Here is a 24,964-nt window from a genome sequence, read left to right on the forward strand (position 1 = left end):
TTGATTAAGGACTTACAGTATAATAATTGAAGTTAGTGATGAGATGCAGAGTGAAAATTAAAACATAAAGATCCACAAAAGGGGGAGGCAGAGGAAAGTAAAAAGGGATATGATGTTTGTATTTCATTTCTTTCATTGTTATTGTTTGTAAAACTCAAAATAAAAAAATAAAAATAAATTCAAACACACACACACACACATCTGGAAGGTTGCAGGTTCTCCATCTTTGCTCTAAAGTTAGGGTTGCCATATTTCATGATCCAAGCACAGAAGTTGTTGGGCTGCTGGACATTTCAGTGTTTTCTGGACATATGGCAACCCAATCTAAGTTGCTGAGCCAGGGAGCAGGCAGCAGACCTGACGATCTGTTTCTCAGCCCCTTCTCATCCTCCACCTGAGCAAACGCTGGCACCCGCCCATCACACACAGCTTGTGGTTCCTGTCTCCCCTCTGGTGTCTTTCAACAACTGGTTTTCAGAAACATTTCTGCCTCTGACTGTGGAGGCAGAGCATAGCCATGATGGCTAGTAGCCATCGATAGCCCTCTCCTCCATGAAACTGTCCAGTCCTCTTTTTAAGCCACCCAAGTTGGTGGCTGTCACTGCTTCCTACAGGTGTGAGTTCCATCGTTCAATGGAGTAATGGCATTACTGCGAGACACAAGAGGTTATGGTGGAAATAGGTCTGATGCCTGAAGTATGACACAATCTTGGCTTGGTCCAGCGGATACTCACCTACAGATCATGGTCTGTGGCTTCAGTTAAAACAGAGATGGGAAACTGTACCCTTCCAGGTGTAGCTGGAATACAACTCCCATCCTCAGTTGGTTAATTACCTGTCCTGGGCAGAGTTGTGCTGCCCCTGAAGGAATGATAGAATTGTAGAGTTGGAAGGGACCCCAACTCTTAGTATATAAAGCCCTTAATGGCTTGGGACCAGTTTACTTGCGGGTCTTTTAGTGTGGCAGAACCCACATTTCAGAACTCCCTGCACATTGATATCAGAGGGGCACCTTCAGAGTTTGCCTGAAACGATTCTGTTTAGGCTAGCCTATCCAGAAACATAGGTGCTGATGTGGCTTAAGCTCCTTTACTGTTAATTTTTATATTTTTAAACGTTTTGAATTGTTTTAAACTCTTTTTACTGCTAATTTTAACATTTCCTTTTTTTGTGGATATAATTTTATTAAGTTTTCTGTTTTACAATTTAAAATACTCATTTTACATCCTTAAAATATCAATGACTTCTTTTCTTTTCATGGTTCATTTTACGTATCATAAATCCTTGCATATTTTACAAAAACTATACCATTCAGCATTCCATTATTGCATCCATCAAAACTTGTTTACACTGTTGAATTTATTTTAATGCTGCCAGCATTTTCAGCTGTACACAATTATTTCCCATATATTCAATAAACATTTTCCAGTCTTCTTTACACGTATGTTCTTCTTGTTCTCTTATTCTATAAGTTAAGTCTGTGAGTTGTGCATATTCTGTCAAAAGTTGCCATTCTTCTTTAGTTAGGACCTCACTCATTTTCCTTTTTTGAGCTAACAAAACATAGGCCACAGTAGCATACATACATACATAACCTTTTTTGACACCTGGGAATTTCAGTCTGAATTATCCCCAACAGAAAGGACTCTGGTTTTTTGGGGAAAGTACTTTTAAAGCGACGACAAACCTAGACAGCATCTTAAAAAGCAGAGCCATCACCTTGCCAACAAAGGTCCATATAGTTAAAGCTATGGTTTTCCCAATAGTGATGTATGGAATTGAGAGCTGGACCATAAAGAAGGCTGATTGTCGAAGAATTGATGCTTTTGAATTATGGTGCTGGAGGAGACTCTTGAGAGTCCCAGGGACTGCAAGAAGATCAAACCTCTCCATTCTGAAGGAAATCAGCCCTGAGTGCTCACTGGAAGGACAGATCCTGAAGCTGAGGCCCCAATACTTTGGCCAGCTCATGAGAAGAGAAGACTCCCTGGAAAAGACCCTGATGTTGGGAAAGATGGAGGGCACAAGGAGAAGGGGACAACAGAGGACAAGATGGTTGGACAGTGTTCTCGAAGCTACTAACATGAGTTTGACCAAAGTGCGGGAGGCAGTGGAAGACAGGAATGCCTGGCGTGCTTTGGTCCATGGGGTCACGAAGAGTCAGACACAACTAAATGACTAAACAACAACAACACCTTTTAATTTTAATATTTCCTGTAAACTGCTTAGAGGTTACATTACAATCAAGTGGGATATAAATTCTGTTAACTAACTAACTAACTAACTAACTAACTAACACAAACATTATCTCTGACCATTGGATCATGCTTCCTTGGGGCTAATGGGCATTGGAATCTCTCTCTGATCTAGATTCCAGATGTCTCCACCACCTGTGGTGTGGATCCTGTTCACCCTGGTAATTCAATGGAACTGATAAGGGAGGAATAATGAATCCCAAGAGAGCAATGTCCCTTTGCTGCCAGGAATTCCCTCAGTATGTACGGAAACTTCAGAGACAGACAGAGCAAATTTGGCGGCCCTTGAAGTGTGTGTGTGTGGGGGGGAACCACGCTGTTTTATATCAAATGCAGCAGTTCTTAAACTGGGATTGCACTGCAAATGTAGAAGCCAGAAACTTCTTCCCTGTAGGCCCAAAGAGTAACACAAGCCATTAAGTTCCTCTGAACTCATCTGAAGCAGACCCCAAATTGTCCAGGTCTCAATCAGCCTGCACAGCAGGAAAAGCAAAGTGAAGTCCATGCATAAGACAGGGCTTGCAGGAGGAGGGAGGGCTGGCCCCCTGCGCTTTTGTATACAGTGGTACCTCTGGTTACGTACTTAATTCGTTCCAGAGGTCCGTTCTTAACCTGAAACTGTTTTCAACCTGAAGCACCACTTTAGCTAATGGGGCCTCCCACTGCCGCCACACAATTTCTGTTCCCATCCTGAAGCAAAGTTCTTAACCTGAGGTACTATTTATGGGTTAGTGGAATCTGTAACCTGAAGCATATGTAACCTGAAGCGTATGTAACCCGAGGTACCACTGTATAACCCCAGTTTTTAGATACAGTTTTTAGAAGGCTGTAGAGGGGGTGATGTTGGTTTTAACGGGTGGGAAGGCAAGACACAGATTTCATCGAGGCCCCATCAGCTTGCTAACCAATGACTGGTTCATTTGGCAAAAGGAAAGGGAACACAGGAAACTGCCTCATGCCGAGTCACTCCTTGGTCCACCTAGCTCAGTATTGCCAGCACTGACTGGCAGCAGCTGCCCAGGGTTTCAGGTGGGACTTCTTTTTCAGCTTAACCTGGAGATGTCAGTGATTGAACTTGGAACCTTCTGCACGCAAAGCAGAGGCTCTATGGCTGAGTTATGACTCTTTTCCTAAACATAGATTAAGGTTCTAGTCCTCATTGTTCTTCTTTTTTTTAAAGGACTGAATTAAATAGGAATGTAGGAAGTTGGTATAGACTGAGTCAGGACATTGTTCTGGCAGCAGCTCTACAGGGTTGCTATTATTGTTGTTGATGTTAATTATATTTATATACTCTTCTGTATCATAAGATCTCAGGGTGGTTTGCAGAATAAAATTAAAACAAGTAATTAATTAGAGTTTCAGGCAGGGTTGATGTCAGGAAACTCTCCAAACCTTACCTGGAGATGTCAAGAGTAGCACCTGGGACCTTCTAAAAGCAAGGCAGGTGCTCTAACCACTGAGCTATGGTTCTCCCCCCCAGTGCCTCTTTAGTGAGGTTGGCACTCTCTTCCCACTGCTATCATTCCTAGTGGAGATGCCAGACACATCCTCATCCCCCATTTATGGCAGCTGCCTCCTCTTTGGGCCTAGATCCGAAGGCACCGGGGTGCACCAGCTGAGCTCTGATTCACAGCAGCCGGTGGAGAAGCTTTGACAGCTCACTCAATAAATATAAACAGAGCCCTCTAAACATAATAAGAAAAAGCAGAGGAGAAAAGATTGCATTTATGGGAAGATATTTTCTCCTCCTCTCCCCTCCAGCTACAAACATTTTGCTATGCTGAGGGCGTTTTCTTCCATTCTCCAAACGCCGCCCGAGGCGTCTCCAGTGAAGATCAGTTGAAGCTCCCTCTGCCCTCTGGGTCTCCAGAAATCTCTTCCCTCCTTTGTTTCTTTTTTGCAGCCCAAAGCTTCTATTTGGTTGTTTTGCATCAAAAAAAAAAAAAAGCAGCTACATTGCAGTCCATAAGTTTACTCCTGGTGTAATTGCACAATTCCCCTGGGCACCACCACAGAGATTGCTACAATTTTATTTTATTTTTGCCTCTTGCGGCCACAATAAAACCCTTTTATCCACTGAGGCTGACTTGTCAGCTGTTTAAACCTCTTTTAAAGAAGATGGACCTTGCCACAGTTGCATGTGTCCTGGTCACATGCAGGCTAGACTGCCGCAGTGCAATCTCCGTGGGGCTGTCCTTGAAGATGGCTCAGATGCTGCAGCTCAATTGCTTGTGAGGGTCAAGCAACTGGCGCTTCTAAATAACACCAATTCTGGACAACTGACAGGCGGCCAGTACAGTGGTACCTTGGAAGTCAAACGGAATCCATTCCGGAAGTCCGTTTGATTTCCAAAATGTTCAGAAACCGAGGCGCGGCTTCCGATTGGCTGCAGGAAGCTCCTGCAGCCAATTGGAAGCCGTGGAACCCACGTCAGAAGTTTGGGTTCCAAAGAACGTTTGCAAACTGGAACACCCACTTCCGGGTTTGCGGCGTTCGGGAGCCAAAAGGCATTTGGGATCCAAGATACGACTGTATAGTGCTTTCATGTTCTCACCTTTCTGCCCCACTCTTAAACACTAAACCTCATGGACATCTCACGAGGCTGAATGTTAGAAGATTCGGGACAGCTAAAAGAAAGGATTTCTTCATCCAATGCATAGTTAAACTACGGAACTCACTGCCACAGGAGGCGGTGGGGACCACCCACTTGGATGGCTTTCAAATAGGATTAAACAAATTCATGTAAGGCTCTCAAGGGCTGCTAGCCACAATGACTTTGCTCTCCTTGCACAGTTGAGGCAGTAATGCTTCTAAATGCCAGTTTCTGGAAGCCACAGAAGGTGCAAGGTGATGTTGCTCCCAGGTCCTGCTAGCGAGTTTCCCTTTGGGGGCATCTGGTTGACCAGATGCTGGACTAGATGGGCTATTGGCCTGATCTTGCAGGCTCTTCTTATTGTTCTTAGGCTCCAAATCCCTGGATGTCAGTTCCCGGAGGATTAATATACCGTATTTTTTGCTCTATAAGATGCACCAGACCATAAGACGCACCTAGTTTTTGGAGGAGGAAAACAAGGAAAAAAAATATTTTGAATCTCAGAAGCCAGAACAGCAAGAGGGATCACTGCACAGTGAAAGCAACAATCCCTCTTGCTGTTCTGGCTTCTGGGATAGCTGCGTAGCCTGCATTCGCTCCATAAGACGCAAACACATTTCCCCTTACTTTTTAGGAGAGAAAAAGTGAGTCTTATAGAGCAAAAAATATGGTAGATATTACACAGTATGGGGGAACAAGATATTTTGGACCCATCAGCATGACCATTTATTTGGCTGGGGCTGACGGAGGTTGCCTCCCAAAACACCTGGAGGGTATCGGGCTGACAAACACTGGCCTAGTGCAATTTTTTTCTTTCTGAATAACAATCATTTCCATTGAGCATCTCAGCCCAGACCTACATATGTCCTTTCCTGCAAAGAGAACTAGAATTCCATCTCGATTACCAGCTGTGCTCGATTTCTATTTACCTGGGCTGCGATGCATTGGACTTTGATCTACCCTTATCTCCTGCAGTGTCCAGAGCTGTAAATCACCCCAGGAGGACCAGGGAAATGCAAATTCATTTTCTTTACGCACCAGGCATGATGTGGATGTAGAGCAGTGAGGTTTCTCAGACAGGAATCCCTAGGTCAAAGTAGCATCACCCCCCAGAAGGTACGAACATGGTGTGGGTCATGGAGAAGAGAAGGAGGGATTTATTTCCAAAAGACCTCTTCTAAATTCTCCTCGGTAAATTGGATGCAGGCTAAGGATCCGATTAAAAGGTAAAGGGGCCCTTGACCATTAGGTCCAGTTGTGACCGACTCTGGGGTTGCAGCGCTCATCTCGCTTTATTGGCCGTGGGAGCTGGCGTACAGCTTCCGGGTCATGTGGCCAGCATGACTAAGCTGCTTCTGGCAAACCAGAGCAGCACACAGAAACACCGTTTACCTTCCCGCTGGAGCGGTACCTATTTATCTACTTGCACTTTGACGTGCTTTTGAACTGCTAGGTTGGCAGGAGCAGGAACTGAGCAACGGGAGCTCACCCCGTCGTGGGGATTCAAACCATCGACCTTCTGATCGGCAAGTCCTAGGCTCTGTGGTTTAACCCACAGTGCCACCTGCGTCCCTATTACCTGCAAGTAACCCCACTGAATTCAAATGGGATGTACTTCTGAGCAGACATGGTTAAGATTGCATTGTAGCCATGCTTGCACATTGGAACATAAGAAGGTGCCTTATGCTGAGTCAGATTGCTGGTTCACTTAGATTAGTATTGCCTACACTGACTGGCAGCAGCTGTCCGGGTAAGTGTCCTTCCTAGACCTACTTGGAGATGTCAGCTTGGGACTTTCTGCATGCAAAGCAGGTGCTCTACCACTGAGCTGTGGTCCTTTAGTGACTTACATAAACCAAGAGGTCTTAAGTGAGGCCAATTGATTTCAGTGGGACTGCTCTGAGTGAGACTAATCTAAACTCAACCCTGTATTTTAATGTATTTCTTAAATTTATATACTGTCCGTCAGGAGTGCCAACTTGGCCCTGCAACTGTGGGTGCCCAGGGCTGTGGGTGCCATGCAGTGTGCATGGCCCTGGCACCAAAATTTGTGGGTGCCCGGCCCCTTCATGGGGAATTTTGTGGGTGCTCGGGCACCCAGGCGATCAGGGAGTTGGCACCTATGCCGCCATCATCCCAAAAGCTCAGGGTAGTGCAAAGAATAAGATACAAGATACAAACACAATTTTTAACATAGGAAGCTGCCTTACTCCAGGTCAGACCACTGGTTCATCTAGTTCAGTGTTGACTGGCAGAATCTGTCCATGGTTTCAAGCAAGACTGTCTCCCAGCCCTTTCTGGAGACACCAGGAATTGAACCTCATACTTTCTGCATTCAAGATGGATGCTTTCCCCCTAAGCTATAGTCCTGCCCTCTCCACACTTCTCTGTATAAGATTCTCATTTGTGGGATTATTTTCCCTGCCTTTCTTTGTGATGAACATGCTATTTTGTACCAAGCAGCCCAACAGAGGGAGACTTGAACCCAGGACTTTCAAGCCTCCTGGCCAATTGACATCAGGCATCAGTGCCTGCACTGGTCTCTTTTCAGTGCCTGCTAAAACCATCTTTGTTTAGACAAGCATACTCAGATGTTTAGCACATTGATGTGAGGTTTTTTTTTTAGTTTATTGTTATTTTAACTTAAGTCTTAAATCATTGTTGTTATTTTTTCTTATTGATATTTTTATTGTCTTACCTTTTTCGTAAACCACTTGGAGGGGTGTTTAAAAACAACAACAACTATTGAGTGGTGTACAGATGTTATGCAACAAATAAATAAAAATAGCTGCTGCTACCAGCAAAGCAAAATCTTATTCGTATCAAGTTATTTAATAGAATCATAGAATTGGAAGGGACCCTGAGGATCATCTAGTCCAATCTCGTGCAATGTAGGAATATGCAGCTGCCCCATATGGGGATTGATCCTGTGACCTTGGAGTTATCCGCACCACACACTAACCGACTGTTGTCATGTCCGACTCTTCGTGACTCCATGGACCAGAGCAGGCCAGGCACTCCTGTCTTCCACTGCCTCCCGCAGTTTGGTCAGACTCATGTTTGTAGCTTCGAGAACACTGTCCAACCATCTTGTCCTCTGTCATCCCCTTCTCCTTGTGCCCTCCATCTTTCCCAACATCAGGGTCTTTTCCAGGGAGTCTTCTCTTCTCATGAGGTGGCCAAAGTATTGGAGTCTCAGCTTCAGGATCTGTCCTTCCAGTGAGCACTTCACAAAAGCAATTTCCAGCATTCAAATATGCCAATTGTTACTTCAAAAGAACAAACCCCTTTCCCTATGATACCCCTTGTCCCCATCTTTGAAGACACATTTTTTTTAAATTAAAAAAAAGTTTCTTTGCAGGAACGAGCACAGACAGACAGACAGACAGACAGACAGGGTGCCGTGTGCCTGAACCTTTTTTCCAGCCCACTCCAGATAATAAATGTAGCTGAATATGTTCCGAGCTGCAGCTGTTCTGTGAAAAGCACATCCAGATCCATTGTGAGACGAAACTTTATGTTAGGGGTGACTAATTTGCACGCCCTGCTTCAGAACCCAGTGCGGAACATCCCCTTTCAAGAAACCTGCTGTTCCATTCTTCTCAGATTTCCATTCTGCCTGCTGGATCAGGCCAAGGTCCCATCCTGCTCAGTATCTAGTCTTCACAGTGGCCACCCAGGTGCTCCAAAGCAGGACCCAAATGCAAGAGCACTTTCCCCTCCCGCAGTCTCCAGCAGCTGATACTAAGAAGCATTAAGAACTGAAAAGGACGGTGCTGGATCAGGCCAATGGGGGCCCATCTAGTCCAGCATCCTGTTCTCACAGTGGCCAGCAAGATGCTGTGGGAAACCTGCAAGCAGGACCGGACTGCAAAGGCACTCTCCCTCTCTTTTTTTATAGGATATTTATTGAAGTTTTCAAGAATAATACAATGTAAAACAAAAAGAAAAGAAACAACAAAAATACAAAAATAAAAACAACTAAAAACACATAGAATTTCCATTTACTTATTTGCTTTTAACTTATTTTCCAGACCTCCTCATACCTCCCTTTCTTATATTCCAATTCAAATTATTAGTTCAGCAAATCCTCACCATTAGTTTTTACTTATTTCAAAACCTTATTTTCCATATCTCTTAAGCATTACAGCTGGAAACCACTTAATTTCTGTCCAACATCATTCTAACATTCATTAATTTTACAATATTTCTGCAAATAGTCTTTAAACTTCTTCCAATCCTGCACAGGGACTCTCTCTCTCCTCTTGCAGTTTTCAGCAACTGGTCTTCAAAAACATGGCCTCCGTCGGCAAATAAACAACATTTGGCATGTGCTCAAAACAACCTCCCAGGGAATAATCGTGATTTATTTGGAAACAGGGAACCAGGAAGAGGGGATGCCCTCTCTCAATGAGGACACCTGGAGTGTATGCTATAACCAGCAATCTGTTTGGAAAAGGGCATAGTGCAGGGGTCAGCAAACTAAGGCCCGGGGGCCGGATCTGGCCCAATCGCCTTCTCAATCCGGCCCGCGGATGGTCCGGGAATCAGCGTGTTTTTACATGAGTAGAATGTGTGCTTTTATTTAAGATGCATCTCTGGGTTATTTGTGGGGCATAGGAATTCGTTCATTTCCCCCCTCAAAATATAGGCCAGCCCCCCACAAGGTCTGAGGGACAGTGGACTGGCCCCCTGCTGAAAAAGTTTGCTGACCCATGGCATAGTGTTTGTAGGGGGTGGGGGAGAGCAAAGGCTCCAAAACTCACGCTGTCTGCAGCCAAGATGCTTAGAAAGCTGGGGCAATTCTAATCTGTTTTACTAGTTCAACTTTTGTATGTTTTAAGTAGAGACATCACCTTGCCAAGAAAGGTCCATATAGTTAAAGCTATGGTTTTCCCAGTAGTGATGTATGGAAGTGAGAGCTGGACCATAAAGAAGACTGATCGCCAAAGAATTGATGCTTTTGAATTATGGTGCTGGAGGAGACTCTTGAGAGTCCCAGGGACTGCAAGAAGATCAAACCTCTCCATTCTGAAGGAAATCAGCCCTGAGTGCTCACTGGAAGGACAGATCCTGAAGCTGAGGCCCCAATACTTTGGCCAGCTCATGAGAAGAGAAGACTCCCTGGAAAAGACCCTGATGTTGGGAAAGATGGAGGGCACAAGGAGAAGGGGACAACAGAGGACAAGATGGTTGGACAGTGTTCTCGAAGCTACCAGCATGAGTTTGACCAAACTGCGGGAGGCAGTGGAAGACAGGAGTGCCTGGCATGCTCTGGTCCATGGGATCATGAGGAGTCGGACACGACTAAACGACTAAACAACAACAACAAGGTTGTATCCCACCCCCAATTGATTTTACTGTTTTATCTTTTGTAAGCCACTCTGAGGCATTTTTGTGTGTTTTTTTTTTTTTACAATGAAGCAATGTATAAATTTCATAAAATAAATAAAACAGGAAGCCTTGGCCAGGCTCCCAAAAGCTTCATTATGCAAACCAGGGGCAGCAAACCACCAGCCATTTCACCCGCCTGCTACCATCTTTTAAAGAGCTGAGCTCCTGCTGAATGTCTCCCTGCGGGCAGGAGGAGCTGAAAGGAGACTGGTCAAATAATAGCACAGATTTGCAAAGCAGGCAAAATTTCAGGGGTTCCCACTAACAATGCTACAAGGTTCAAAATGGTCACTATGTGAAATGAAGCTGAGAACATCTGTTCTCATAGTGAGTCAACAGTGTGATGCAGCAGCAAAAAAAAGCTAATGCCATTCTAGGCTAACTCAACAGAAGTCGAGTGTCCAGATCAAGGGAATTAATAGTACCACTCTATTTTGCCCACCTGTGTCCAGTTCTGGGCACCATAGTTGAAGGATGAGATTGACAAGCTGGAAGGTGTGCAGAGGATTGATCAAGACACTGGAAGCCAAGCCTCATTAGGAACAGTTGAAGGGACTCAACTGGTCCTGAATGGGTTAACTGTGCCCCTGAAGGACCAGGTGTGCAGCCGGGGAGTCATTTTGGACTCACAGCTGTCCATGGAGGTGCAGGTCAATTCTGTGTCCAGGGCAGCTGTCTACCAGCTCCATCTGGTATGCAGGCTGAGAGCCTACCTGCCCGTGGACTGTCTCACCAGAGTGGTGCATGCTCTGGTTATCTCCCACTTGGACTACTGCAATGTGCTCTACGTGGGGCTACCTGTGAAGATGACCTGGAAACTACAGAATGCAGCAGCTAGACTGGTGACTGGGAGTGGTCACCAAGACCATAAAACACCAGTCCTGAAAGACCTACATTGGCTCCCAGTACCCTTCCGAGCACAAATCCAAGTGTTGGTGCTGACCTTTAAAGCCCTAAATGGCCTTGGCCCAGTAAAGGACCGTCTCCACCCCCATCGTTCAGCCTGGACACGGAGGTCCAGCTCCGAGGGCCTTCTGGCAGTTCCCTCACTGCGAGAAGTGAGGTTACAGGGAACCAGGCAGAGGGCCTTCTCAGTAGTGGCGCCCACCCTGTGGAACACCCTCCCATCAGATGTCAAGGAAATAAACAACTATCTGACTTTTAGAAGATATCTGAAGGCAGCCCTGTTTAGGGAAGCTTTTAATGTTTGATGTTTTATTGCATTTTTAATATTCTGTTGGGAGCCACCCAGAGTGGCTGGGGGAAACCCAGTCAGATGGGTGGGGTATAAATAATAAATTATTATTATAGTTGAGGGCGTTGAGTATGTTTAGCTTGAAGAGGAGAAGACTGAGAGGTGATAGGATAGCCACCTTCAAATATCTGATCGGCTGTCCCATGGAAGTTGGAGCAGGCTTGTTTCCTGCTGCTCCAGAGGGAAGAACCCAAACCGATGGATTCAAATGGCAAGAATGGAGATTCCAACTAAACATTAGGAGTAACTTTCTGATGGTGAGAGCTGTTGAACGGTGGAATGGACTCCTTTGGGACGTAGTGGACACTCCTTCCTTGGAGGTTTATAAGCAGAGGTTGGACGACTGCCTGTCAGGGATTCTTCAGCTGTGGTTCCTGTATTGCAGGGGTCAGACTAGACAACCCATTGGCTCCCTTCCGACTCTACAGTTTTATGATTCTATAAAAGCATCAAGGTCAAAACACAGTTGGCTGGACAGTTATTTTGGGAGAGATTCACCATCAGTTGTTTACTCCAAGAAGACCTCATGGAGGAAGACTGCATACACATTGTATATTGAGAGCACATTTAAAGCGCATGAGTTTAACCCTGAGAACTGTAAAACAGAAATGGTAGCTCTGAGAGGGGTATACTACAGTTCCTTTCTTTGGGGGAAATCTGTGTGCTTTAAACGTATGGTGTGCCACCAAAGCCACTTCCGAGCTGGAGAGGAGGTGGGGTTGTGGGCTCACCCCACTAAATGCCAGCCCCCGCGAGAACGAGGGAATCCATGGGCGTGTCTACGACCCGGCCCGCCAATCGGCGGGCTGGGGAGGCGTGGCCTAGCCCATTTAAGGCCGGCACGCCTGGGGACCACCCTCTTTGCCCCGTTCCAGCTGCTGGTTTCCCCATCCCACCCACCCTTTAGGCTTAGCTAGCTCTGACCTTGCTATGGACTCCGGTTGGTCACCGCAAGGGGCCTGGTAGGAATTTTTCCATTTGGCGCACTTCCAGCCATTTGGTTTTTTTCGCCTACCTCGTAGCAAACGTCACAACTTCCTCGGTATTGGCAGTTAGGCATTGGCAGGGGTAATTGTTATGCAAATGAGGGGGGGAAGGAAGCGCCATCACCTTCCCCCAATGAAAAAGGGTAGTCCAGTAAAGGACTCCGGGGGGCGTTGCCTTGTCCGAAACCTAGAGAGGTGAGGGCCTCCGGCACGCCCCCAAGTGGTGACACCCGTGGGATCCTAGTTGGCGTACTTCAACAGGACCCCCACGATTGGTGGATAACCCTCCATGCCGGGTAGTCTATAGGAGCCAATGCCTAAGGCCAATACCTTCCAATTCCTGTAATCAATAAAGTTGTGACCTTTTACGCCCATTAACCTTAAATAATGTGTCCGTGTCTTCATTTCACATGGGGGGAGGGGACTTGCCATGCAAAAAGTGAATCGATGGTTGTTAGGAGTGGAAATAACAATAGAACTCCCAGACTGAGAAGGCAATCTACCAGCTCTTGGGGGGGGGGGTTGGGTAACAAAAACAATGAGGAATGGTTGCTGCTTTCACCAGAGCCAGTTCCAAGGTGGGGCACACCTCACCAGCAAATCGCCTTCCATTGATCCCCTTCCTACATCATTGGACGCTCTCCTTTGTGGTGGCTCTCAGTGGACTCGCCTGGCTGCAGCAACATCATCAAAGCTCTGATCAGCTCTGGTCCACAAAGAGCTGGCATTTCAACTTCAAACAATATCCCAGAGTGACACTATATTGGGTGCCCTGTGGATTGTAAAAATCGCAGCTCCCAGATTTACAATCTAACACCCTCAGACATCTCCAAGATTAAGATGGCATAGTCTGAACCAGATTTCAGATCTCAGCTTGTAAACAGACACTGCCGGCATTTTCTTGTGTTGAACGTCATGGGAAACTGTGGCTTGGCATAACTAGAACTGAAGAGCCGGATATGAACCACAGTGGGAGCGGGGTGAGAGCATGTTATGTCACCCTGGTGCTCACTAGCTGATGAAGCCAGGATTGTTACAGCACAATCCTAGATTAAATAAATAAATCTCAGGTCGATCTGGGGAAGCCCTGAGTAATCACACATCTAGAATTTGCAAGCCCACAGGGCGGTGAGGGGTGGGATGTTAGCTGGAAGATGAAGTGCAAACACAGCTTGCAAAGAAAGGGTTAAGCACACTTCTTATCTGCTCAGAATTGCAGCCCCCAGCAGCTGCTTTTCATTTAAAAATGAACAATCACGGCCTCATTACACCTGTTTGTGGATAACAAACAACTCCTTCCTCAATGCCACACAGTGTGACTGTAATGGCTCTATGTGCCATCTATGCACGCCAAAGGCACATTTTCTCCCCCTCTTCTCTCCCTCCCACCCACCTCCATTGCATTGGTAACATTGCGAACACAGCTTTGCTAATGTCAACAGCAGTTTCCCAGAGAGGTTCCAAAATGACCACAGCAAAATGCTGTCCAGCTAGGCTTTGTTTTAGCAGTTTCATATTCTCAGGCATTTTGGGTTGAGTTCTCCAGTGCGAATATCCAAGGGCAAGATTTTTAAACGAGGCTGAGAAGCCTTCCTCTACCCCACGCTAACCCTGTCTCACACAGTAAAGAATTTGAAATGGTTGTCTCTTGTCCTGAACCTATGAAAACTCTCAGCTTCTCCATCATTATCATGACAACGCGAACCACGAGAGTGACTGCCTTCAGAAACGTATCAGCAGTGATAAGCAACTGTAATCTGCTCTGCATTGCCACCAGCTCCTGTGTTCTCCAGGTTATAGCCCCCTTGCCCATATTATGTAAAAAGCACAATGATGCACTTTGATGGAAAGATAGTCTCGCCCCTGTGTTGCATAATCCATGTAGCTTGGGAAGAGAAAACCACCACTTTCCCAGGCCTGTTATATTGTACGAATCAATGGCACCGTTAGATCGCAATGAAATCACAGCAGCCGACTGCTAGGCAACATCCCTGCCAGAAAGGTCTTGAGGAGTCAGCCCCAATTTGCTGAGATTTCACCCCAACACTTTGCATCGTTCTGAAGCAACCTGAGCATTACACAGGGTGCCTCACCTAGGCAGTTACTGAGATGGCTAATTTTTTTGTTATTTCTTTCCGAGCACTGAAGAAGTGGTGGAGAGATGCAGTGCAGGCAGGTCCCTGCTCTGTTGCAGAGAACTCCAAGGTACGTCTTCATGCCCTTCAACATTTTGCAGAAAATAATAATAATAATAATAATAATAATAATAATAATAATGGAAGCTCATGTGACACCCCCAGCCTCATCCTAAGGGATTCCTCCTCACCCCTCCATGGGAATGGAGATATCAGCCCATTTTAGGTTTCTCAGTGTTTCAATCATACATTCAGCTGTCACATTTCTGCAGCAATTCGCGATTTATTTCTTTATTGCAAAGTAATAATTTTAAAAATTCTAACGGAAAATCCATCAGCATTTTTGAATGAGCGTCTTCTAATAAATACTTTTGTGTGTGCGTGCTGTTTTTGATTAATATACACATTTTTTTGCAAGCTACGTCCTCTGATCTAATGTATTTTTGTAGGTTACTTCCACAAATATATACATTTCCAAGCCTCCTCCCTAAGATATGTGTTTTTTTAGTACACATCGGTTGGAGTACTGCACTGCAAAATTCGTAGGAAGGCAAATTTCGAAGGGTATTCTGCGCACCAGATCACGTACTGGTTTGAGAAGAAGTGCGATTAAGAAGCTTCTCGTTAAATCACAAACAAAATTGGGTTTCTCTTTGTTGCCTATTAAAACTCACCACCTGCTGTATTATTACAGATTGCTATGCTCCAAATACTGCTGTTTCTCCACATTCTCTGTTCCTTGATTCTACAATTGTCTTTCTCCCATTAATCCAAAAGACGAGCAGGTGTTCCTTTTTGCTGCTGCTGTTGAAGGTGCACAAGAAAAGCACGCCGGTCCTACACACTGCAGTGATGTTGACAGCTTGGAATTTATGCCACCAGCTCCAACCTGTCCTCTGCATGGGACCTTAGTGCTCATGCATAGTGGTGGTGCATCTGCATGCATGTGCCCTAAGGACGATGACGAATTGCATTCCATGCTGCTGAATTTCGAGAGACCTTGGAGGAGGAAAGACTGTAGCTTGGAGGCAGAGCACTGGATTTGCATGCAGAAAGTCCCAGGAGCCCAAGCCTTACTATCTCCAGGAAGACTCCACTGTGAAACCCTGGAGAACCACTGCTGGCAGACAATGATGTGCTAGATGGACCATTATCTGCTTCAGGTAGCTTCCAGTGCTCCTGTGTGCTAAGGAAAGTGCCCTGGCTCTGTGGTGGAGCACCTGCCTTGCATGCAGAAGGGCCCAGGTTCAATCCTCAGCACCTCTGGGAATGACTCTCTGACTGAAGCACTAGACAGCTGCTGCCAGCCAGTGTTCCCCAACCAGGAGCACTTGGAAGATCTCTGGATGGTTTGCAGTTGATCATCAAGGGTTCCTGATTTGCCTGGTTAGGGCCACATTCATACTGTACATTTAAAGCACTATGATGCCACTTTAAACTGTCATAAAAGGTAAAGGTAAAGGACCCCTGACAGTTAAGTCCAGTCGCAAATGACTCTGGGATTGCGGCTCTCATCTTGCTTTACTGGCCGAGGGAGCTGGCGTTCGTTCACAGACAGTTTTTCCGGGTCATGTGGCCAGCATGACTAAAGCGCTTCTGGCGAAACCAAAGCAGCACACGGAAACGCCGTTTACCTTCCCGCCGGAGTGGTACCTATTTATCTACTTGCACTTTGACATGCTTTTGAACTGCTAGGTTGGCAGGAGCTGGGACCGAGCAACGGGAGCTCACTCTGTCGCGGGGATTCAAACCGCTGACCTCAGGGTGCTGAAAGTTGTTAGAAGGACACTACCCCATTATTCTGTCCTAGAGCCACAATTCCCAGAATTCCCTGTGAAGAGGAATTGACTCTGGGAACTGTAGCTCTGGGAGGAGAACAGTATCAATAGGCACCCATGTTTCAGATGATCAAATACGAGTCAAAAGATGCTACAAGCTATGGAAAAACACAGTTTGGAGAAAAACCTCGAGGAAGGCACCATGGAAAACCCATAGCCCAGTGGCAAAGCAGATCCCAGGTTCAATCCCTGCCATAGTAGGGCTGGGAGAGATTCCATGTCTGACACCCTGCAGAGCTGCTTCCAGTCAGTGCAGACCATATTGGACTAGCTGGACCAATGGTCTGATTCCTATTTAATTCAGTTATCTTTTTTAAAAACCATAAGAACTAGAATCTTAATTTATTTTTTGAAGAAGGACAGTAGCTCAGTGTAGAGCACCTGCCTTGCAGGCAGACGGTCTCAGGTTCAATCCCCAATGGCATCTCCAGATGAAGCAGTGAATATTACCTGCCTGAAACCCTGGAGAGCTGCTGCCGGTCAGTGTCGACAATAATGAGCTAGATGGAGCAATGGCCCCACTCAGCGTAAGGGAACCTCCTCTTCTCCTTTGTACAGGCATCTTCCAATGTTCCATCCTGCCTCCACTCCTTTAATAGTTGAGTACAAAGTGCATTTGAGCAATCATCATTGGCATGGCGAGCTACACCTGCTGAAATCCCCCTTTCCTTTACGCAACTATGAAAGGCACAGGAGGCCCATCTTCTTTTCTACCTGCTTCCTCCACTGCAAACTAGGTGATCAGTGGATGTATTGTGCTCTTGTGACACACAGAGAGAGGTGGTCTTGGGGATGCCCCTGCCGACCCATTTATGACTGCTGCATCAGAAGCGCAGATACCACCACGCCGTGTCCAAGGATTGCCGTCTGTTCCACTGCATGTGTGAGGCAGTAATATCAGGCTCTGCAGTCGGAGCCATCTCAGTGAGGAGCAGCCTCAACAGCAGAGTGTGCAGATTTTGACCCTTCCTTGAGGATGTCCCCAAATGCACCCCTCTACTCTCTCCCATATGGGAACGCGGGTGGTGCTGTGGTCTAAACCATTGAGCCTTGGGCTTGCTGATCAGAAGGTCGGCGGTTTGAATCCCCGCAATGGGGTGAGCTCCCATTGCTCGGTCCCTGCTCCTGCCAACCTAGCAGTTCGAAAGCACGTCAAAGTGCAAGTGGATAAATAGGTACCGCTCTGGTGGGAAGGTAAACGGCATTTTCGTGCACTGCTCTGGTTCGCCAGAAGCAGCTTAGTCATGATGGCCACATGACCTGGAAGCTGTACGCCAGCTCCCTCAGCCAATAAAACGAGATGAGCGCCGCAACCCCAGAGTCAGTCACAACTGGACCTAATGGTCAGGGGTCCCTTTACCTTTACTCTCTCCCTTAGGGTGAGAGGTTCTCTTCCACCATCTAAATTGTTGCATCTGAGGTCCCTGCTTGCAGGGAGAGCCTTGTGGTAGGGACAGGCTGTGGGTTCAGGGGAAGAGCATCTTTTCTGCATGCAGAAAGTCCCAGGTTAATCCTAGGAATCTCCAAGCAGGGCTGGGAAAGGAAGACTTCCCTGATCTGAAACCCTGGAGAGCCACAACTAGTCAGGGTATACAATAGTGAGCTAGGCGGACCACTGGTCTGGCTCAGAATAAGACACCCTCCTATGGCAGGGGGCCTGCCTTTCATGCTGAAGGTCCCAGGTTCAAACCCTGGCATCTCCGGGTAGGGCTTGGAACGTCCCATCTGAAACCCCGGAGAGCTGCTGCAAGCCAGTGTAGACAATACCGAGCTAGATGAAGTAATGGTTTGACTCACTGGGATTTAGCTTCCTTTAGTGCAGCAGATTCCTTCCATGCAAAAAGGTTCAGTCCCTGAAATTTCAGGGTATGGGTTTCTGCCTGAAACCCCGAAGAGCTGCTGCCAGTAAGTGTAGACGATATTGGACTACATAGCCCAGTGGTCTGACTCAGTATAAGGCAGCTTCCTCTCTCTCTCTCTTTTACTAGCAATTATAGGCACATGCAGAGGAAAGCCGTGATGGCAAAGCGGACTTTCAGAGCAGGTTTCTGCACAGTGATATCATCCAGCACAGCAGTGATGTCCCAGCAGGCAGCTCTTGTCTGCCAAGGGGGCTTGCCTAGGAAGTGGTCCTCTCCTCTCTCTGGCTGCTGGAATGGCAAGTATCTTTCCATGCATTGCCCAGCAGTGAGTAAAGGCAAACCATTGTTTCTGGATGACCCAGCCTACCTTGGTTTTATGCGGGCAATACTGTAAACACATCGGCTTGGACAGGAGCACCTTTTTAGATGGGTGTTTGTGTGTTTTTTTACTTCTGTGTTTTATGTTGTGAAACACCCTGTGAACTTTGGATGAAGGGTGACATATGAATTTAATAATAATAATAATAATAATAGTTCTAGGAAGGAAAAAGCCACCCCTGCCCTTTCTAAACGGAGCTTCTAAGGATGCTGGAAGCACCAAAAAATCCAGCCCAGCTTTCACTAGGGGAGGCAAGAGAAACAGAAGAACATAAGATGGGCTTGCTGGATCACACCAATGACCCAACTAGTCCAGCGTCCTGATCTCACAGTGGCCAACCAGATGCTCCAATGGGAAGCTCACAATCAGGACCGAAGCACAGGAGCATTCTCCCTACCTGGTATTCAGGAGCATGGTGGCCTCCCATGGTGGAGGTAGAACATAGGCATCATGGCTAGTAGCTATCCTTAGCATTCTCCTGTATGAAAAAGCTGGTGGTTGAGCATGATTAGAAGAAGGCTGCTGGTTCAGCCTCCCTAGCTAAAAGGGTCAATGGCCTGAGACCCCAGGGAGCAACTGCCCCTGAGAGTAAGCAGCAGGGGTTAAGTGAACAAGCAAGCTAAAAGAGGTTCAAGAACCACCCTCAGTGTAGTGTCCGAAAACAGCTTTAGAGGAAGGACTGAAACCCCAGAGAACCACTGCCAGTCAGTGCAGACAATACTGAGCTAAACAGACCAATGATCTGACTTATCTTTAAGGCAACTCCTTAGGATGAGATGCATCCTAGGGGAAGGGCAGTAGCTCAGATGTAGAGCAGCTGCTTTGCATTCAGAAGGTCCCAGGAGGGCTGGAAAGGACTCTTCTCTGAAACCCCGGAGAGCTGCTTCCAGCCAGTGTAGGGAATACTGAGCTAGATGGACCCAATGGTTTGACCTGACATCCTTTGCATGCAAAGCTTGGTGCTCTGCCACAGAGCTACTGCCCTTCACTATACTGAGTCAGGTCATCGTTCCACCTAGCTCAGTATTTCCAACACGGACTGGCAGCTGCTCTCCTGGGTTTCAGATGGGCAACATTCTCAGTCCTGCACGGAGAGACCGGGGATGGAACCCGAGATCTTCTGCAGTCAAAGCATTTGAACTACAGCCCCTCCCACAGAGATAAGTCTAGCAGGGCCAGCTCCTTGAGGACCTTGTTACTTTTCGGATAGGGACTTGTTGATCCGTGCTCAGTCACACACAGCAACAGTCGCCCCCTGCCCCCCCCCCCGGCACACACTCAAGAGCTCTGACCACTCGCCCCCTTCCCCCCGCTTTCCCTACCCCACTGCCAATCTCCATTAAGCCTCTCCTAAAAAAGAAAAATAATAATAACAAACCCGCTCGCCCTGCCACTCTCTGATGACTTTGGCAAATCGATAGATTGACTGAGGCAAGGAAGGGAAGGCGGCGGAGATGGGGGCTGGCTGGTTGCGACTGAGTGTGGAGTGGGGGGTGCTTGAGAGGCTTCTCCTCCGCTTCGCCTTCAACCCAAACAGATTGGATTCTTCAAGAGAGGCGAGCGGAATTTCAATCGGGGGAAGCGCAGTGAACGGTCGGGAGCTCTTGGAGTGGGGGGGGGGGGAGCTGTGGAAAGGAAGTGATGGGGGGTTTGAGAGATTCCCTCTTCACAGCCTCAGCTCACGGGTGCAGCAGGCACAGACCACCATCCCCCCAATACATACATACATACATACATACATACATACATACATACATACATTTTTCTGCATTGGGGCCACCGCCGTCAGGCTTGGTGATGCCCAAGGTAGACCGGGTGGTGGTGGGGCACCCCACCTGCATTAGGGCATCCACAGCCCCAGGTGCATCTAGGAGGGGAAGGAGGGTTACTGGCGTGCGTGCTTCCCAAGTTACAACTCCAGGATGAAGCCAGGAGTGGGTGCCTCGCTGGCGAGAGAGACGCATGGAGGAGTCCGTCTCCTTCGTGGCCGCCCGGAGCAAATCCTCCATGCACACCTCCGCTACCTGTTCCACCACCACGCATTGACTGCAGAAAATCTCCCTTCCCACAGAGAGAGAGATGGTGGGTGCAAAAGCGAGGGAGAGGAAGAGAAAGGGGGCGGACGGAAGTTTTCTCCCCACCTGCGACACCCCCCATCGGATACCTGCCGGCCTCCCAGCCACCTGGATCTGGTCCTTCCACCACCCCACTTCCTCCACCTTTCCCTCAACAAACCAGATCCCTTTTTATGGGGTTGGGGAGCTTCCTTGTCCTGAGGCTGCTGGTGTTTCCGCCTCACTTCTCGGACCTGATCCGGACTTGGCCAGGCTTGCACCCACTTCCTGACCCCTCTCTTTCCTCGCCCTCCTGCCCTTTGTCCTCCCAAGTGACATCTACAGTATACGCGAAAACACACACAATCTCTGACACGCGCGCACACAATAGCTTCGCCAGTCAGCCAGCCATCTCCTTCTGGCTGATGCGTATTTCGGGGTTTACCCCCAGTTCCTCGACTGCTGGAATCCCTAGGACCAAAAACACATACAAACAAACCCCAAACGGGTCCCATCCTGCCCTCTCCTCTCTACCTGCAACACAGACCCAAGTCAACACCGAAGGATACCCCGGGTCTGAGATGCCACCATCTCTACCTTGGTTGTTTTTCACCGCTGCGGACCATTTCTCTCATCCCAGAGAGAGAGAAGAAAGCAACCCGGGTCTTTTTTTTGGGGGGAAGGGGGGGTTTAACGCTTGTTCCCAAAACAGACTCACCTTCCAGTTCATCTTCAGGTATGTCAACAGGATGCTGCTCCGTTGCAAGGATATTGGGGATGGTATAAATGCCCCGGTACATTAACGCCGCGGTGACTGGGTGGAAAGGCATGGTGGCAGCCGCTCTCAGAAAGCCAAACTTTAATCCCAAATGTCATAGGAAGCGACCTGGCCGGACACACAGCAGCGCAGGAAAGAGAGGCAGGGCTCGCACCTGCCAAGGGGCTACCTGTGGTCTTCCCGGAGCCAAAGAGAGAAGCCCCCTCCTTGTCCCCAACCACAGCAGAAACCGCAACTCTTTTAATTTTTTTTTTTAAAGTGGTTGTTATGTTAGTCACAACAGATCCTTGGCGCGGCAGATCCCGACGACTCCGGCTGAAATCGGAGCCTCGCCACCCTGGCTTCCAAGAGATTTAGGACCACGGTGGAAAGGGCTCTCTCTCTCTCTCCAAAAACCGCCTCCGATGCTGCTTCTGCACAGGTGAACAGCACAGCGAGACTTTCTCCTGTTGTCCGCATCCAAATAACCAGGTGGCAAAATTCCGGGGGCGAAAGGATTCCTCTCCCTCCCACCCCCCTCGCCACCCGCCGCAGCCAATTCCTAAACCCCCAGCCTCGAAACCGGGGAGGAAGAGGAAGAATCAGTTCTTCTCCATTCACCAGCAACTCTCTTGTCCCTTTGCTGCTGGCTCTGAGCGTGTCACAACGCAAGGCTGCAATCCTTCCTCGCTGGAGCCTGGAAAAAAATACTCAGCTGCAGAAGACCTCGTGGAGCTAGATGCTGCACAGCATGGCTCTAGGCCAGCTCCCTGAGGTTGCACATGGGGAGGGGGTGGGAGAAGAGGAGGGGGAGAGGGTGCCACCCCAGTGGCAAGTTTTCCCTCGGTAGGAGTTGAGTGGCAGACTCTTTCTAATTTTTTTTTAAATTAATTTAATTTCCCTTTCTCTTGCAGTCTTTGCCTCTCCAATCGGTGTAGCTGTGTGGCTTCTTCCCGCTCTTGCTTGCTCCCTCGGTCTCCCCCTCTCATGCGCGCACACACACCCAGCACACGTACAATGCACACATGACTCCCCCCACTACCAACCAAATGAACATCTGAGTGGCGGAACATCTAAATCAATAGGAGGAAAAGATCGACACATGCAGGAGAGAGAGAGCGGGCGGTGGGGGCAGGTGAGAAACATTCACCTCCTTGCTCAGATTCCACCCACCCCTCATCTCACACACGCCACACTTGAGCACTGCACATTTGGCTGCCCTTGGGGAGCACACCGCACCCACATCCAGAAGGCAGAAAGCTTCCCCCTGCCCAGTAACAACACCCCGGAACAGAGGGTGCTGCCTTATATACCGAGCTCAGTACTGTCGACACTGATTGACAGTGACACAGTTCTCTTTCCCAGCCCTACTGGGATATTGGACCTCGGACCCTGCGCACACAAGGCAGATGCTCTGGCTGCTCAGCTACTGCCTCCCACAACCAGTGTGGGTTTTGTGTGTCCTCCCAGCCCTGGAACACACAGGCTGTTGGCTTAAGAACACCTGGAGCCTGGCCAAGCAGTAGGTATAAATGAAAAGAACCCTTCGTTCCTTCTGGGTGCTGTTTGGGCCTCTCAAACCATCCTTTATGTGGGTGGGAAAGGAAGACAATAGACACACAGGGCAGTGGAGAACCAGTTTATTGAGCACTCCTGATTTGTTTGCGAAGAGGTCAGGCAATGTTACACCAAGCAAATGTTACTCTGCGGTTTCCAGTGCATTTCCCAGTCACTTCCCTTACTGCAAAAATGTCTGGTCTTTTAAGGAAGCAGGTTTGTTGCACAAGAGCTCTAAATCATCTTTGATTGGGCAAACTCGTACATGATTGTAGATCCCACCTGGAAATTTTAAAATGGCAACAGCCAGAAAGTGCCGGTACATCCCTACACACACACACACGCACGCACACACACGCACACACAGTTGCCTCATAGTGAGCCAGGCCTGGGGTCCATCTAGCTCTGTATTGTGTACACTAAGTGGCAGCAGCTCTCCAGGGTTTCTAACAGGAGGCCCCAATGGAGTTGCTGGGGGCTGGATCTAGGGCCTTCTCCTTGCAAGGCAGCCACACACCTTGTATGCAGACAGCCACACTCAGTTTGGTCTTGCTGTTCTCTTTTGTATCTTTTGTAGTACATGTTCAAAGGCCTCCCACTTTGCTGGCCAAGCATTTCATCTATTTTAAAATCCCCTGCATCTCCTAAAGAAAAGGAGCCATCGTTTGATTGCAGAGGGGGAGCCCAAAATGGTAGGGAGGGATGGGAATGGATTAAGAAGAGAGAAAGAACAGAAGCAATGCTTAAAAAAACCCAAAGAACACCATCTCCATTGTGCTCATTTGCCCAGAATTCAGACCGCAGCACAAGGGCCTTTGCGGGTTGGGCCCCCTGGTCTGTAGAGCACTTAACACCCAGGACCCACGCATGCAAAGTGGGCACAGGCACCAGCCATGTCGGCCCTAACCTGAAGTGTCTCCAGCTGGGATGAGAAAGGCCTCCCATCTCTTCTAGACCACAACGATGGACACCCCAAGGCAGCATCTCTGGATCCTGTTGTTTTTATCCACTCATTGCATTTAGATCCCACTTTCCCTTCCAGGAGCTGAAGGCATTGCACATGGTTCTTCTTCCCCTCCTGTCTCCATTTCCTCTGCCCAACAAGGTAGGCTAGGTCAAAAGATGACGGCTGTGTGGCTGGAGGTCACCCATGTGGCTGAACGGGGATTTGAGAAGCTGGGTCTCCTGGCTCCTAGCCTGACACTCTAACTGGTATTCCATACTGTATGATTTTGAACATAGTTGTTGAAATAGCAATGCATCTGAAAGCTTTGCCACTTGGGGCACAGAACAAAGGAACACAGAAACAAAGGGAGCTGCCTTATACTGAGTCAGAGCCATTGGTTCATCTAGTTGTCTACACTGATTAGTAGTGGTACTACAGTATTTCAGACAGGGGTCTCTCCCAGCCCTGCCAGGAAATGCATGGGATTTAACCTGGGACCTTCTGCAAGCAAAGCAGATGCTCCATCACTGAGTTATGATTGTTGTTGTTGGTATTCATCTGTCTCAAGAGACAGTGGAGAGTACCTCTGGGGGTGAAGTCAAACTGCTGCGTTAGCAGCACCTAAGTGACCTCCCTGGGGCACAAGCCTGGCCAGTGTGTGTTGAGGTCCTGAGCTGCCCAGAAAATGGTGCTATCTGCCTTGCATAAGAAGAGCCTGTTGGATCAGGCCAATGGCCCGTCTAGTCCAGCAACCTGGTCTCACAGTGGCCAAGCAGATGCCCTGTGGGAAACCCTTAAGCAGGACCTGAGCACAAGAGCAATTCTCCCCTCCGGTGGTTCCCAGCAGCTGGTACTCTGAAGCATCATTGCCACTGATGGTGGAGGCAGAGAATAGCCATTGTGGCTAGTACCCATCAGTAGCTTCCATGAATTTGTCCAATCCTCTGTTA

General features: G+C 47.9%; 1 protein-coding gene across 2 annotated transcripts in view; it reads right to left on the reverse strand.

Annotated features, from left to right (window-relative positions):
* The window catches only part of CABP7 (calcium binding protein 7), a 63,310-nt gene extending 40,767 nt beyond the window's left edge, over window positions 1-22,543 (reverse strand). Inside the window, exon 1 of one of the 2 annotated variants that reach the window (XM_079957203.1) lies at window positions 21,473-22,543. In XM_079957203.1, the coding sequence (XP_079813329.1) occupies window positions 21,473-21,584 (112 nt within the window). In that variant the 5' untranslated portion in view covers window positions 21,585-22,543. The remainder of the gene's footprint in view (window positions 1-21,472) is intronic. The other variant, XM_079957204.1, reaches the window with a different exon arrangement.
* Between the last annotated feature and the right edge of the window lie 2,421 nt (window positions 22,544-24,964).

Source organism: Podarcis cretensis (genome assembly GCF_951804945.1).
Source record: "Podarcis cretensis genome assembly, chromosome: 16".
NCBI classification, from domain to species: Eukaryota; Metazoa; Chordata; class Lepidosauria; order Squamata; family Lacertidae; genus Podarcis; species Podarcis cretensis.